The following is a 15,609-nucleotide window of genomic DNA, read 5'->3' on the forward strand; positions in this document are numbered from 1 at the left end:
TGCTGCTTTACCGCGTTATATCCGAATTCGTGTTATATCGGGTCGCGTTATATCAGGGTAGAGGAGTATTAAGAAGGAATATGAACTTTATTAAAATCATGGTTTTCTTTTGCATGAGCATCATTCAATGGGATTCAGTGCTATACTCAATAAGAAAGCAGCATTCTTCATTTCAATTAGTCAAGGCAAAATTGTTATATGACTTCCAGATCTTATATTTGGGACACCAAAGGTGATATTCTTTGGCACAGTTATATGACTTACCTTTCCACCATCATCCTGCAAAACAATATTTTCAGGCTTTAGATCTCTGTGTATAATTCTGTTTTCATGCAAATACTGGATACCAGACCCTGAATAAAATCAAGCACTTGACATAAGAAACAGAAACAGCACCAGTACAAATCAAGTTATAAGAATTTCTAACACTTCTATATGATTTCCTGACCAAAAAAGAATTAATAAAGTTACAGTCTATGTATTTCTCTTTAAAAACAAGAATGGTTTAAAATATAATAAAATTTTGTAATTGGCAAATTTATGCTTATGGCTCCAATACTAATCTTCACCTCTGTAACCTCTCCACACCCCATTAATAAATCAGAGAACCCTTTACCCTACCAAGTGCCAGCTGCATTTCCATGATAGGCCAGCTGGGTGGTGGCCTATCAACTGCTTGGTGAAGCACCTCATACAGATACAGCTGTCTTCCTCCAGCCCACTCTCCTGCTGCAGGACACACAGCAGCATGCTGTATTTTACCTGCCACATGAGGTTCCTCACCTACCATTTCACTAGAGCAGACCTCCCAGGCTAGTTCCCTCACTGTGCCAAAACAACCTGGAAATTCCACAGTACCTTCTACCCTCATCTTTCCAAGAGGTGAAGGGTCAATCCTTCATGACATAATATATAAATCTACCTTTACTTCACTCACTCAGCACAAATTGGCCTCAGCCCTCCAAGTACTACATACACCTGAATTGGGGCCATATTTTTACCTTTCCATGTGGAAGGAAGATGGGAGCTAGTAAGTGCAGCCTGGGAGCCTCCATATGCTTTAGGAAGCACATCACTGCCATATTCTGCCTTATACCCTCCCTTTAGGTCAGGCCCCATGTCAGGCGACACACAAGGGTGTCAAATTCACCCTAGACATCTCCCTCCTGCTCAGTTAATTTAGCCCTGGTCTACACTACAAGGTTAGGTCGAATTTAGCTGCATTAGGTCTATTTTATAATGAATGTGTCTATACAAGCAACCCTGTTCCGTTGACCTAAAGGGCTCTTAAAATCAACTTCTGTACTCCTCCCCGGCGAGGGGAGTAGTGTTAAAATCAACCTTGCTGGGTCGAATTTGGGGTCGTGCAGACGCAAATCGACGTTATTTGCCTCCGGGAGCTATCCCAGAGTGCTCCAATGTGACTGCTATGGACAGCACTTTCAACTCCGATGCACTAGCCAGGTACACAGGAAAAGCCCCGGGAACTTTTGAATTTCATTTCCTGTTTGGTCAGCATGGCGAGCTCAGCAGCACCAGTGACCATGCAGTCCCCCCAGAATCGCAAACGAGCTCCAGCAAGACACTGGATCTGATTGCTGTATGGGAAGAAGAATCTGGGCAGGCGGAACTCCGATCAAAAAGAAGAAATGCTAATATAGATGCCAAAATCGCACAGGGCATAATGGACAGAGGCGATAACAGAGACACACAGCAGTGCCGCGTGAAAGTCAAGGAGCTCAGGCAAGCCTACCAAAAGACAAAGGAGGCAAACGGTCGCTCTGGGTCAGAGCCCCATACATGCCACTTTTATGATCAGCTGCATGGCATTCTGGGGGGGGACCCTACCACTACCGCACCACTGTCCGTGGACACCTGCAAGGGGGGAGTCTCATGCAACACGGAAGAGCAACTTTATTTTCTTCAGGAAATTGTTTAACTCTCTTAGATTTACAAATAGGCCTGAGAACTCCTTTGGCTTTGGGGATCAGGAAATACCAGGAATAAAAGCTTTCCCCTCTGAGGCCTCGTGGAACTTCCTCTGTGGCCCCGATTGAAGAAGCAACCGGATCTCCTAATGAAGGATGATCTTGTCAGAGCGGTCACTGAAGAAAGATAGGGAAGAGGGTGGGGGGGTTATAAATGAACCAGAGGGAATATTCCAGTTCTACCATGCTTAAGACCCACTGATCTGATGTTATTTGGGCCCCACAGTCTTAGAAAGTGGGATAATCAGTTGGAAAACAAAGGGCAGGAAATAGAGGGAACTACAGACACTAGTGTACTGTCCTCAACAAACCCATCAAAATGCCTGTTTGAACGCAGCAGCTGGAAAGCATGAGCCCACTAATGCTGAAGAGGAGGATGGTAGAGACTGCCCCGTATAACTCCTGCCCTTTCTCCTTGCCGAATCTTGAGACTGAGGAGGAAACCCTGGAGTCTGTATGTCTGCTGAGGACCAAAATGTTTCCTTTCTTTCACCATAATATAGATCCCTGGAATCCTTTAAGCTACAGAGCCCATTGTCCATCTTATCTTAAGACAAACAGGGACCTTTGAAAGGGAGGTCCATGATAGTCTGCTGGACTTCTGGCGGAATCCTGGATGACTGTAACCATGAACATCTTCTCACTGTAACAGCCAATACCATGGTTTGAGCCACCACATCTGCACTGCACATGATGTCCTGGAGAACAGTTCTGGCAATCAACTTGCCATCATCTACTATTACTGCAAACTCCTGCTTACAGTCCCCTGGCAAATTATAAAATTTAAAGATGTTGTTTTCCTAGAGGGTGGAGTCAGAGCAGCTCAGAAATGCCTGTTGATTTGATTCCTGAGCTGAAGACTCCCTGTGGAATAATGTTTGCATCCAAACAAGTCCAGTTCCTTTGTATCTTTTTGCCTGTCAGTGTCGATGCTTAGTACACATCTCTCCCATTTATTAGCAGCTGTCACCAACAAGGGACCCAGGGGAGGATGGGAATACAAATATTTATATCCCTTAGAGGGGACATAGTATTTCCTTTCAGCACACTTTGCTGTGCGGGGTAAGGAGGATGGTGTCTGCCATAACACCTTGACCGATTGGCAGGACCACCCTGGCAGGGACTGCTGATACCAAGATGTCCACCACTCGGGGGAGCTTAAACCTCTTGGAGATGTGACATTTGTCACGGATATGGGACTCCCCCAAACACTTTAAATAGGCTGGATGTGGATCACTAACTGGCATGGGTTTAGTGCAACTGTGGCAGGACTTAAACCCCACTGAGCACAACAGCGTTCTGGTACCAAGCCAGTTATCTAAAATGAAACTTAGTCCAAAGACTTAAGTCTAATTCATCAGTATAACTAGTAGGGCTGTCAATTTTTTCTGAGTTAATCACGTGAGTTAACTGTGATTAATCGTTATTAATCAGTTTTAATTGCACTGTTTAGTAAATTTCAGTCGGTATTCTAATGTTTAATATTTTGGGATTTTTTTCTACATTTTCAAATATATTGATTTCAAATACAATACAGAATACACAGTGTACAGTGTTCACTTTATATTATTTTTATTACAAATATTTGCACTGTAAAAATTATAAACAAAAAATAGTATTTTTCAATTCACCTCATACAAGTACTGTAGTGCAATCTCTATCGTGAAAGTGCAACGTACAAAGGTTTTTCTTTGTTATGTAACTGCACTCAAAAAATAAAACAATGTAAAACTTTAGAGCCTACAAGTCCATTCAGTCCTACTTCTTGTTCAGCCAATTGCTCAGACAGACAAGTTCGTTTACATTTGCAGGAAAGAATGTTGCCCGCTTCTTGTTTACAATGACACCTGAAAGGGAGAATAGGTGTTCGCATGGCACTGTTGTAGCTGGCGTTGCAAGATATTTGCATGCCAGATGCACTAAAGATTCATATGTCCCTTCATACTTCAATCACCATTCCAGAGGACATGCGTCCATCCTGATGACAGGTTCTGCTCGATAAGGATCCGAAGCAGTACGGACCAACACATGTTCATTTTCATCATCTGACTCAGATGCCATCAGCAGAAGGTTTATTTTCTTTTTTGGTGGTTCCGGTTCTGTAGTTTCCGCATCAGAGTGTTACTCTTTTAACATTTCTGAAAGCATGCGCCGCCTCATCTGGCACTTCAGATTCTTAAACCTTGGGTCCAGTGCTGTACCTATTTTTAGAAATCTCACATTGGTACTCTCTTTGTGTTTTGTCAAATCTGCAATGAAAGTGTTCTTAAAAGGAACATGTACTGGGTCATCATCCGGGACAGCTATAACATGAAATATATGGCAGAATGCAGGTAAAACAGAGCAGAAGACATACAAGGAGTTCAGTCGCAAATTTAATTGATGCATTATTTTTCTTAACGAGTGTCATCAGCATGGAAGCATGTCCTCTGGATTGGTGGCAGAAGCATGAAGGGGCATACAAATGTTTAGCTTATCTGGCACGTAAACATCTTGCAATTCTGTCTGCAAAAGAGCCATGCGAACGCCTGTTCTCACTTTCAGGTGACATTGTAAACAAGAAGCAGGCAGCATTATCTCCTGCAAATGTAAACAAATTTGTTTGTCTGAGCAAGTGGCTGAACAAGAAGTAGGACTCAGTTGGACTTGTAGGCTCTAAAGTTTTACATTGTTTTATTTTTGAATGCAGTTATTTTTTGTACCTAATTCTACATTTGTAAGTTCAACTTTCATGACAGAGATTGCACTACAGTACTTGTATTAGGTGAATTGAAAAATACTATTTCTTTTGTGTTTTACAGTGCAAATATTTGTAATAAAAAATAAATACAAAGTGAGCACTGTATGTGCTGTAATGAACTACACAGTGTGTATGTGGCATTTTCACCCCAGACTAACCTGAGTTAACGCAGATTGAAACCTCCAGACAAGCCCTAAGTGTCACAAATTATCCCAGTAAGCAGGACAAAAAGAGCCTTCCACTACTAGAGATACCTGCTTTGTTTTGACAATTTGCTTTTGCTGGAACACCAAAACAGTTACATACAGCGAACATGAAAAGGCAAGAAAGGCGGCAGATTACGTACCAATGTCGCAAAGCAGAGAAAGTATTTGACTTTCCTTAAGTCCACAGCAATTTTCTGGTTTGTTTAACAACTATAGAAAAGAAAAATATGTCTAAGTCGGCAATGCAAGAATTATTTGTTAATATCTTCTGTCCTCAATCACCACAACATGAGAAAACAATTAAATTTACACTTAAATAAACTGGGCTACAGAATTAATTGGGTCTTGTGAAAGAATAAAAGGTACATAAAGACAAAAGTATATATGAGCAGGAAAGTGGTTTGAAAAGAAGATTCCAAGTGTGTGAAGACTGTTTTAGTTACATATAACACAGTTTTGTAGGCAGTTTAGAGGCCAGGCAATGACAGATTAAAAACTGACAGCCATTATGGGGAGCTCATGGCCCCCAGAGTCTGCACATTCCCCAAAATCTTGACAAATTCAAAACATTATATGAAAGCAAAACAATGAAATTTATGACTGGCCCAAGTCTCAGGAGCAGGATCACTGCTTGGAGGATCAACTGCTCTAAACAAATAGTCTAAACCATTTCTGAGGAACCAAGAAAAATCAGGCCAAGTGACAAGAAGAAACAGGAAAGAGCAGATCCATACAATACACACACACACTCACAACAGGAGCATGATACCCTGTAGTCCCTAGGTTAGTACTCCACGAAAAGAATAGGAAGGAAACACACGGGGTCAGATTTTTGCTATGTCTAATGTAAAGAAAGGGGATGAAGGGGCTGTCAGGGAACCAGTTACAGCTCCCCGTTCTCTGCTTGACCCAGAATGATGGCTGCTTTAATCTGAACAAATTGGCTATGGACCTTAATGGACCATCCACCAGCAGGAACTACATGGCACCTTGGCCACACACACCAGCACAAGGACCAATGGGTAGGAAGGCACAGAAGCCAGCTATATGGGCTCTGCACCTGCTGGAGACTCCCCCTCCCGAACTCTAGGGTAACCCCGACTAGGGCATTGCAATTAATCTCCACTCCCTTTGCACCACCTGAGCAGTACAGAGAGCCTGCCCCACTGTCATGCTGGTGCGTGGAATGTATAAGAAAGAGGTATGCTCTCTTCTGCAATGATTGCATAACCCTCCAGTGCTGATCCACCCAATGCCGGCCTGCAAGTTACTGCCCTTACCAGTTCAACTGAGTTCATTAGATGTCAGCTGGCATTCTGAAACATTTAGCAGTCAGTGAGTACTTTGAACCCCCTTCCCTGAGCCTCCTGCCGCACTCCTCCTGCACCCCGACCCACTGCCGCACCCCACACCCCTCCTGCATCCCAACCCCCTGCCCTGAGCCCCCTGCTGCACCCTACACCCTGACCCCCGCCGCACCCCTCCTGCACCCCACGCCTCAACTCCCTGCCCTGAGCCCCCACCACATCCCACACCCTTCCTGCACCCCCTGGGGGCAGGGAGGAGGCAGAGTTGGGGTGGGGATTTCAGGGAAGGGGTTGGATTGGGTGCAGGGAAGGGGTGGGAAGAGGCGGGGCAGGGCCTCATGGAAGGGGTGGAATGGGGGCGGGGTCGAGGGTGGCGGGGGGAGTGTCAGTAAATGCGGCCCTCGGGCCAATGTACTAGTCCTCATGTGGCCCTCGTGGTCATTTGAGTTTGAGACCCCTGAACTAGAGCATTTCACTTCCAGAACAGCCACAGGCACCAACAGAGCTTTCAGGGTCTGAAAAACCTAACAAATGCTACACTGAAATGAGATTTGATGTAACCAACGTTGCCTGAGCCTGGCCCTCCTCCTAGTCCTTAGGGTTTCTCCATGCTCCTATTCACTGAAGGCAAAACCTCTGAGTGGGGCCTCTGCTATCCATATTATCAGTTCAGCATGCAAGCTGGTATCTCTGTATATCCCTAACCTGTCCCCTCTGGGGTCAGACTTTCAGTTTCCTCCTCCTGAGAATGTCCAACCAGGGATTGCTCCAATTGCTCCAAATAGAGCCAGAAGTAGTTAGCATAGAAAACAAAGAGAAGATGAAAGTGAAATGGAAAAAAATCATGGATATGATAGGATAAAGTAATTTACTGATTAAACAGAATTCAAAGTCTCTCATTGTTAAAGCCTATTTACCTCTCTCCCAATCCTTAGTCTGTGGCACATCTGACTTGTCTGCTATTTACATTATTGTCACAAGCCTTCATCATTTTAGATACAAGATCAAATTTTTGTCCAATCCCCCATTTAATTACCTTTGTTTCTTAGTCTACAAATGAAAGAGTGTCATTCCCAATTCCCACTGCAAGGGAAGGGAGTACAAAGTGTATTGGTCTATATCACTGCTCTCTATTAAACTACTGAAAGGTGCTGGTGAATACACCATTAAGAATTTCTTCCAAGTGCTTTCTAGTGTCTTCCCAAATGAAAGCCACCCATGCAATGGCCTAAACACATTCCTAAATCAATCGGAAATATTAGCATTTTGGTAGCTTCTTCAGCCCAGGAAGATTCTACACTGATGGAGGCCATGTGAGAATCTAAATAAATTGGCAATTTAGTGTGACATCTTTCATACTTTTACATACTCCAGAATAACTTCTCTATTATGTATCTGTATTAAACACACTGGTAGTTAAATAAGGGCTTGACTTGACTACTAAAATTTGCACCACACTGATGTAGTTCCTATAACGTGGACACACTGCTTCAGTGTAAAAAGGGGATTGCACTTGTACTACTCACCACTGTAAGATGATCTGGTGCAAACCCTTTCTTACACTGGTGTGGTGCATCTGTGGATTTGCACTTGTTACACAGATGCAAAAATTCCAATCCACTTAGTCCCACAGACAGTCACAACTATGAAATCACTTATTCAGCTATAATGTCAAACAAGCAGGTTTTACCTTCCTGAGATCACCTCCTGAACAGTACTCCATTGCAAGAAGAGGGACATCATTAACTAGGAAGTTCATCTCCTCTGGAACATCACAGGCCTTTACTACATAGGGATTGTTTAACCTAAACAAATAGAAAGCATGATGAAAATCTTGATACAGATATTTCAGTAGAAGATCAAACAGCAGAAGCATCACTAAAATGTGTTTCAAATATGCGCACTGTAAGATTTCTTTTCCCGAAACATTTAATGAAAAGTGTTAAGGCCAGCATGTAATTGTCAGCAAGTTACCACAGTGTTACCCAAGGGCAATAAACAAAGTTCATACCTTCTAAGAACAAGCAGCTCAGTGATGAGTGGAAAGATAGTCTTATGGTTAAGGACTAGATTGGGACTCAAGAGATATGGGTTCAAGTCCCAGCTCCCTGTGTGACAATGGGCAAATGTCACTTAATCTGCACTTCAGTTTCTGTATCTGTACCAGGGAATAATACCTCCTCACCTCCCAGCAATGTTGGGAGGATACATTTGTTAAGGTCTGTGATGCCCTCAGATGTACCTATGTAGTGATTTACATAGAAAAGATGTGTACATAAAAGAGAGGGGGAGCCATTTAGCTATCTAACATCTATTTCCTGGTCATGTCTGAAAACACGCCTGTCAATGTCTCAAAAATAACATGAGGGGAAACACAGAGTATCCAAAGGGCCAAACCTGGGAATACTGAGATTGTACTTCTGATGGAAACACACAGCCAACTCAGTGTCAACTAAGAGATTCAGTATGTTGCATAAAGCAAACTCTCCATAACACACTAAACATTTCCATCTCCTTATTTTTTTTGGGAGGGGGGAAGAGGGGGGTTAACTCTTGTCTAGTAATATTTTCTTTCCTAGTCTCTACTTCCCTTCTAGATTTTGCAGCCTGACTCACATCATCTACCTTTCAGTAACTGCCCCTCAGACTGACTTTTTCTATCATTTTTGTCCTTTTCAGTGTCCATCTAGTTCCTTCTCAAAAGGCTCTTTTGCTCTCTATGAAATTTTGCCCTTTTTTATATGGTGTTACCTTGTCATCCATTTTTACTGTCAGTGTTGTCCCTCTTCTTCCCCTGTGTCTCCCTATTCTCTTCTTTCTTCCATTTCTACTTCTCCTTCCCCCCAGCCTCTAGTGCCTTTATGTAGGCAAAAGCACTGGCATGACAGTGAATGCACAGGTATCCATAAGCAGGTGGGTGCTCTCACCAGCCCAGGAGAGAACCAGTGCCATGTCCAAGTCTGTTTCAGGCTTGTGTCCCAACATTTTGTTCAACACAAATTTATGAATTATACAAAAACAAAGTGATGCTCCAACTCAACCCTGGCCTTTCCCCTTGCCTCTCTGAGCCTCCCGCCCCCAAAGAGAACACTGCCCCTTCTTAGTTCTGTGACAGACAGGTGGCCCTTATCCGTTCCTGACTATTTCACCCTGTCACAGTATTGCTGTCTAATGAAGGGGTTAGCTGACAGATCTGAGTGAACTGAATCGGGTACTAGAATCTGCTGTGACCCTTTGAAGTAATAAGTTTTAGGCAAGTGGTAAAATCCATGTCAAAAGGAACACAATGCTGAAAGCAAAAATTTTAAACTACTGCAGTTCTTGCAAGAAGAAATTTTTTGTTCACATGCAGGAGTGGTGTTTCAGCCTGTGCAGGCAGACATTGCATGTCACCCATCAGTTCTTACTGAACTAAGCAGGACTGGGCCTGATCAGTTCTTTGATGGGAGACCAAAGCAAACCAAGGCTAAGAGGGGATTCAGCGGGTGACACTCTTTCTCTGAGTCAGGACTGAACCTGTGTGGTATTAAACGTTACTGTGCTACCGAAGGCACAGTGATACTTATGAAATGTAGAACAGAAGTTCTGACTTTTCACGATTATTAGGAAGTCTATGCCATATATGAACCCTGGTGTTTTGACCAAATTCCACTATGAGTAGTTATAATTTACCTAAAATTCTCCCTGCAGTTTTAAATGGCTATGGTAACCTTCACTTCATGTTCTATCCTAAAGCACAGCAATGAATTGTTAAACAGCTGGCCACATTCCATCCGAGAGGAAGCTGAATTTTAGAGGCAGATGTCATTTCTATGCACATATTCATGCAAAAATGCTCTGGACTCCATTATCGAAATACAAGATAGTGTTGTATCAGCACAGAAAGTCATAGAGGTTTATAGGGAAATTCTGTGGACAGGGATTATGTTAACCTAATATTGTCTTATAAAACAAGCTCTAGTTATGTGATCACTTACATTTTCTACATTAGAAATACACTTGTAGCGTATATAACAGATGAACATAAAACTGAAAGAAAATGCACACCACTCACATGCAATATTCAGGAAAAAACAGGTTGAAACCCATTGCAGCAAAGCCACATGAATCAGAGCAGTAGCAGAAAGTCTATGCAACAGAATATTTTGGACACAAGCATGTATCTGGGCCCATAAACTTCTGCTCCCACCCTCCAGCCTGAGCCTTTCATTATAGAGTATCTATCCAACTGAGATTACAAGGTCCAAGAGCCAGGCATTTCACTTGTGAAAAGTGAAATGCATACTTCTAGCACTATATAGCAATAATAAAAATAAGTAGTTATTATTAGGATGACTTTGGCTTATTGTTTTTCCATATATGTCTCACAAATGTACTGGGGACACAGAAGAGTTAGGTGCCCAAGATGCATTAATAATAGCTTCAGACTCGCAGAACAGCTGCTGAACTTCTGCAGGTGCTCTCAAGACGGGTACTGTGTACACAGCAAAGCCCTGAGTTGCACTCATGAGCCAAATGCAGCTCCAGCTCTGCCCTGTGCCCTTCCTTATGTTGAATTGTCAGGAGTTCAGCTAATAGCTCAGCTAAGGGGTCTGTCCACTACAAGTTACCCTAAAACACACCACCATTTTAAGAAAGTCAATCATCTTTCCAGGTTTCAAATTATAGAGAAGTTTGTCCTTAAACGTTAACACCATTAGAAGTTATATTTATTTACAGCTTCTGAACATCTATGGCACCTTCAAATAAACATTTAGTTTCTATTTTGAGACTGAGAATGGAAATACATCAATATTAGATCACTAGTGCATAGCCAGTAGTTCTCAAGATACTAGGCTTGTACCTGAGTGTAAAAGCATTTCAGTATATTTGGAATAAAGAATATTATGTCCTAAGTGAAAGTAACATATGAACCACAGCTAAACTAAAGCTGGGAGCTGAGGGGACCCCCGGCTGCCCCAGGACTGAACCAGAAAATGTCACGGAGGTCACGAACATTTTACAGATTCTGTGACCTCCGTGACATAATCTTAGCCTTAATTATAGACCATTAAATTTCACCTAGTTACCTCAATATTGAGTCCAATAACTTGGGGGTTAAACTAAACTGCTGAGTGCCACAAGCAGACGACAGGAGAGACTGAGGTGCCACAAATTCAGGAGGCCCCTGCAGTGGCAGGAAATTGATTAGGTGAGTCATGCCCAGATGATCCCTGCAGGTGAATCACATCCCATACCACGCTGCCTGACCTCAAATCGGGCAGTCAGTATGACAGAAAGATTTTTAAAGACTCCAAGCAATGGTAGGTGCTCCACTCCCCCCAGTAAGCTATTCCAATTCTAGGAAACCATGTCTTGTTTCAGGATTGAATTTGTCATATTTCAACTTCCTGCCCTTGGACCCTTTGTCAGCCAGGTTTTAAAAAAAAACCTGCTCAGATCTCTTTTCTGCGTATCAGTGCCTAAATGCATTGATCAAGTCACCTCTCAACCTTCTCTTCGATAAACTGAGTAATTTAAACGCAAAATTCTATGAAATCCTGTCACATGAAAAGTTCACATCTGGGCCAGGAGAAAACAAGAAATCTCATTGCAGAGGGTAGCTTTTCCATAAAACTATAAGACTGTGAAAAGAGATGCTTATTAATTTATTGTAATTATAGTGTTTTATCTTTACAGTATCAGTGTAAAGTTGATTTTTTTTTTTAAATGCAGCTTTCTTTCCAGTGAGCTAAAGACGCTCACTCTCACCTCTTAAGATAAGGTTAAGACCAAAAGAAAAGTCTATGGTCTAGTTAGGAGTCTGAAACGCAAATGCTCCCCCATTGATTTGAGGACACTATCTCCCAAAAGCAAGAGAAAAGGACATGATGGCGCATACTTACTTCTTCATGATCTGGATTTCATGGCACCACCGGTCTTGGTTTTTCATGCTTAGTTCCAGTCGACAAGATTTAATAGCTATCTTATCACCTAAATCCTACAACAAAAACAATCAATGTGCTATGGCACAACAATCTGTCTGGGAATTAGCCAGGTTTCAACACACTGGAATGGGAGAGTTGTAGCGGAGGAGCATGATGCTGGGGATCAATGGGGGGAGACCAGTGTAGGGCCAGAATGCTCGGGGCATGAGTACGTCAGGATGGAGGGCTGTTAGTGCTGGTGGGGTCAGTACATTAGGTTATCAGGAGCATCTATGTGGAGCTGGGATGGAAGGGTTATTAGGTATTTGGGGGTGGTCAGTGCGGTCAGGAGTCACTGAGATCGGAGACAGTTGTGGAAAGCAGTGGGGAGGACAACACGGAGTTACCGAATTGCCAGAATTAGGTTGATGGGGGTAGGGAATTATCAGTGGGGAGGGGGTTATCCAGGGGTCAGTGGGTTTGGTGGAGGGGTTACCCCAGAAGGGGGGTCAGAGGGCATTAGACGGAAGAAATGATCAGCAGGGGCTACCCAGGGGTGAGGGCACTACCATGGGATCCATTGGGATTACCCAGTGGTTGGTGCAAAAGTGACCTGCACAGGGCTTGGCAGGGGTTACTGGGGGTTGGGTGGGTTTAGCTATGGACTCGGTTGGCGGGGGGACTAGTACCAAGGAGCAGGTTACCCGGGGGGCGGGGGGAACCAACGAGAGTGACCAGATAGCAACTATGAAAAACTGGGGGGCGGGGACAACAGGCTGCCTCTCTACGACAAAGCCTCTAACATCGGGACAGCGGGTCACACTAGGGCCAAGGGGGATTATCGGGCGGAGCTACCGGCGCTTCGGTTGGCACCCGCGCGGGGGGCAGGGCGGTTACCCAGGGTGGCTATTGGAGGCCCCCCCCCGCACCTGGTGCTGGTACAGACAGACGTTGCCGAAGCCGCCAGTTCCCAGCCGCTCCCGCATTTCCCAGGGGCCGCAGCTGCCTCCGGGCTGTCCCCGCAGCGCCGCGCCCACCGGGGGCCGCTCCATGCCACCCCAGGAGCCGCAGCAACCCCCCACCAGCCCGGAAACCAGCGCTTCCCTCCGATCTCGCTGACGTCACTTCCCGCGAGACTCGGGGCGGGTATAAGCATCAGTCGCTGCTCCCCGCCCCCACGCTAACGGCCGAGGCGCAGCGCGTGCTGGAGCCCACAGCCCTGACCCCACCCGGCTGTGGGGGAGGGGCCCCCGTTCAGCCCGGGCCCCGCCCCCCACCTGGCAAAACACCACGTCAGCGACGCAGAAATGCTCCCGGGAGGCCTTGGCAGGGCAGGTTACAGATTTGGCATCTAAGCTCTGACGTCACACAGGCTGTGTTGCGTGGAAGCAGAAGCCCTGTTCATGTTGAAAACAGTAGCAAAACTGCCACTGCATTCAAAGGGGAGCAGATCCACTAAGTCACACTCGGGCGTAGGGTTGGCAGGATTTGATTTTTATCAGAGAACGTCAAGTTCACCGAAGGCACACAAACCTATGGGAAAATATCTCTAGCACTAATCATCGGAGATTACAGATGATAAGCAAAGTAAGAAAATAGTGCTTGATTTAAGGAGAGTTGGCATATTTTGATGTGTGAATTTGACAATTTGCATTTTAGAAGTTATAAAGTACTTTTTGAATTTCTCATTAAATAATTGTGACAACACCCCCCCCCCATAATTTCCTTCAACTGAAAATTTAAATAAACATCTAAAACTGCTTAAGAATAAACTATGTCTGTCAAAATTATAACAAATCAAAATCAAATTCTGCAAAGCCTACTTATAAACAAACAATTCCTAACCAAAAATGTCATTAAGGTAGAATTAGGGCTACTCAGATGCATCCCCCACTTTTCATTTTTAAAAGGCATTTTACTACAGAAAATAAAACGTAAAATCAATGTAAACAGAGCATTACCTTATACGGAATGTCATACATACATGATTTTGCATCGCTATGTTAACCTCTTCATTTTAAGTACTATGATTTTATTATCTGAAGGTGGCTATGTAGCTAACACATAATTAACTGGAAGTACATGGAATCTTTGCAAACAAATATAAAACTCCAGGCCTCATTCCTCAAACGGAGAAGAGAAAGAATGGAGGGTCTTCTGGTTAAAGCACAAGACTGAGCGTACGTCTACACTACCCGCCGGATTGGCGGGTAGTGATCGATCTATCGGGGATCGATTTATCGCATGTAGTGTAGACGCGATAAATCGATCCCCGATCGCTCTACCATGGACTGCTGAACTCCAGCTCGGCAAGAGGCGGAATCAAAGTCGACGGGGGAGCGGTGGCCATAGATCCCGCACCGCGAGGACACGAAGTAAGTGATTCTAAGTCAATCTAAGATACATCGACTTCAGCTACGCTATTCTCGTAGCTGAAGTTGCATATCTTAGTGTAGACTAGGCCTGAGAGTCAGGACATTTATGTTCTATTCTTTGTTCTGCCACCATGCTGCTGCCTGACCTTGCCCAAGTGACTTCATTTCAGGCCCTCAGTTTCCTCATCTTTAAATAGTTATTCCTGTTTTGTAAGTGACTGAGATCTACAGATGAAATAAACTCTTAAGAGCTTAATGTTATTTCACTAAAATATTACTTTAAGTTAGTAATTGCTCATTTTTCTAGGCCAACACCCTAAGTTGCCCAGCTCCCCTCTGAACTTCTGTATGGGTATATCAAGTGTATATTTTATTATGCTAACCATGATAAAGTTAAATAGGAGGAAAAAGAAACCTTCCAAAGTGTAAGGGAACATTTTTCTTAATACAGTGAAACAGCTTCTCTCCAGTATCCAGTTCAACATAAAAATAAGGTGTCCCTGGCTGTGCAATCTAAAAGAGTGGGAATAAAGGTGATGCTGAACTGTTAGCCAGCATTTAACACAGTGGAAAAACCTGAATTTCTGAGCCAGCTGCGAAAAGTACAACTAATGTGACTACTGATCACTAGCAGAAAGTGGTCAGAGTAGCTGATTTTCAAATGCACACTATGAAATGTTCAAATATAAAATTCACATAAAACAGTACTGAAAAACCCAGAAAGAGCTTGTAAGATAAGTAATCCTGTTGCAACTGCCAACCATCAGAGTGTGGGTAGAAAGCCTAACTTTGCCAGTATGGGGGTCACGTGTCTTCTACTGCTGGGACACACTACGCACAGCAAGATGACACATACAGACCTTAAGTTTCTGTGAGGGTAACATGAAATTGACCAAAAAAGCTAGCAAATTAAGTTCTAGGTTAACTCAATTTGTTATTGTAGAAAAAGTGTTAAAGAGCAGAAGCACAGCTAAGTTTCTTGGCTTTTGTTAACTCATGAGATAACACTGTTTAGGCACACCATAGGGAGATAGTGACTAGGCTGGAAAGCAGAAGTCCTACAAAACACATTGGGAGCAAGTCTTCA

The 15,609-nt window shown here is 43.6% G+C and overlaps 1 protein-coding gene across 1 annotated transcript in view; it reads right to left on the bottom strand.

Moving 5' to 3' along the window:
* CHUK (component of inhibitor of nuclear factor kappa B kinase complex) overlaps nucleotides 1-14,956 on the bottom strand; it is a 68,456-nt gene extending 53,500 nt beyond the window's left edge. The window contains exons 1-5 of the mRNA XM_005310788.4: nucleotides 13,077-14,956; nucleotides 12,127-12,221; nucleotides 7,932-8,046; nucleotides 5,075-5,144; nucleotides 265-353 (exon numbers count right to left, since the gene is read on the bottom strand). Of these exons, the coding sequence (XP_005310845.1) occupies nucleotides 265-353; nucleotides 5,075-5,144; nucleotides 7,932-8,046; nucleotides 12,127-12,221; nucleotides 13,077-13,199 (492 nt within the window). The 5' untranslated portion in view covers nucleotides 13,200-14,956. The remainder of the gene's footprint in view (nucleotides 1-264; nucleotides 354-5,074; nucleotides 5,145-7,931; nucleotides 8,047-12,126; nucleotides 12,222-13,076) is intronic.
* Between the last annotated feature and the right edge of the window lie 653 nt (nucleotides 14,957-15,609).

This window comes from Chrysemys picta, chromosome 7 (genome assembly GCF_011386835.1).
Source record: "Chrysemys picta bellii isolate R12L10 chromosome 7, ASM1138683v2, whole genome shotgun sequence".
Taxonomy (NCBI): Eukaryota; Metazoa; Chordata; order Testudines; family Emydidae; genus Chrysemys; species Chrysemys picta.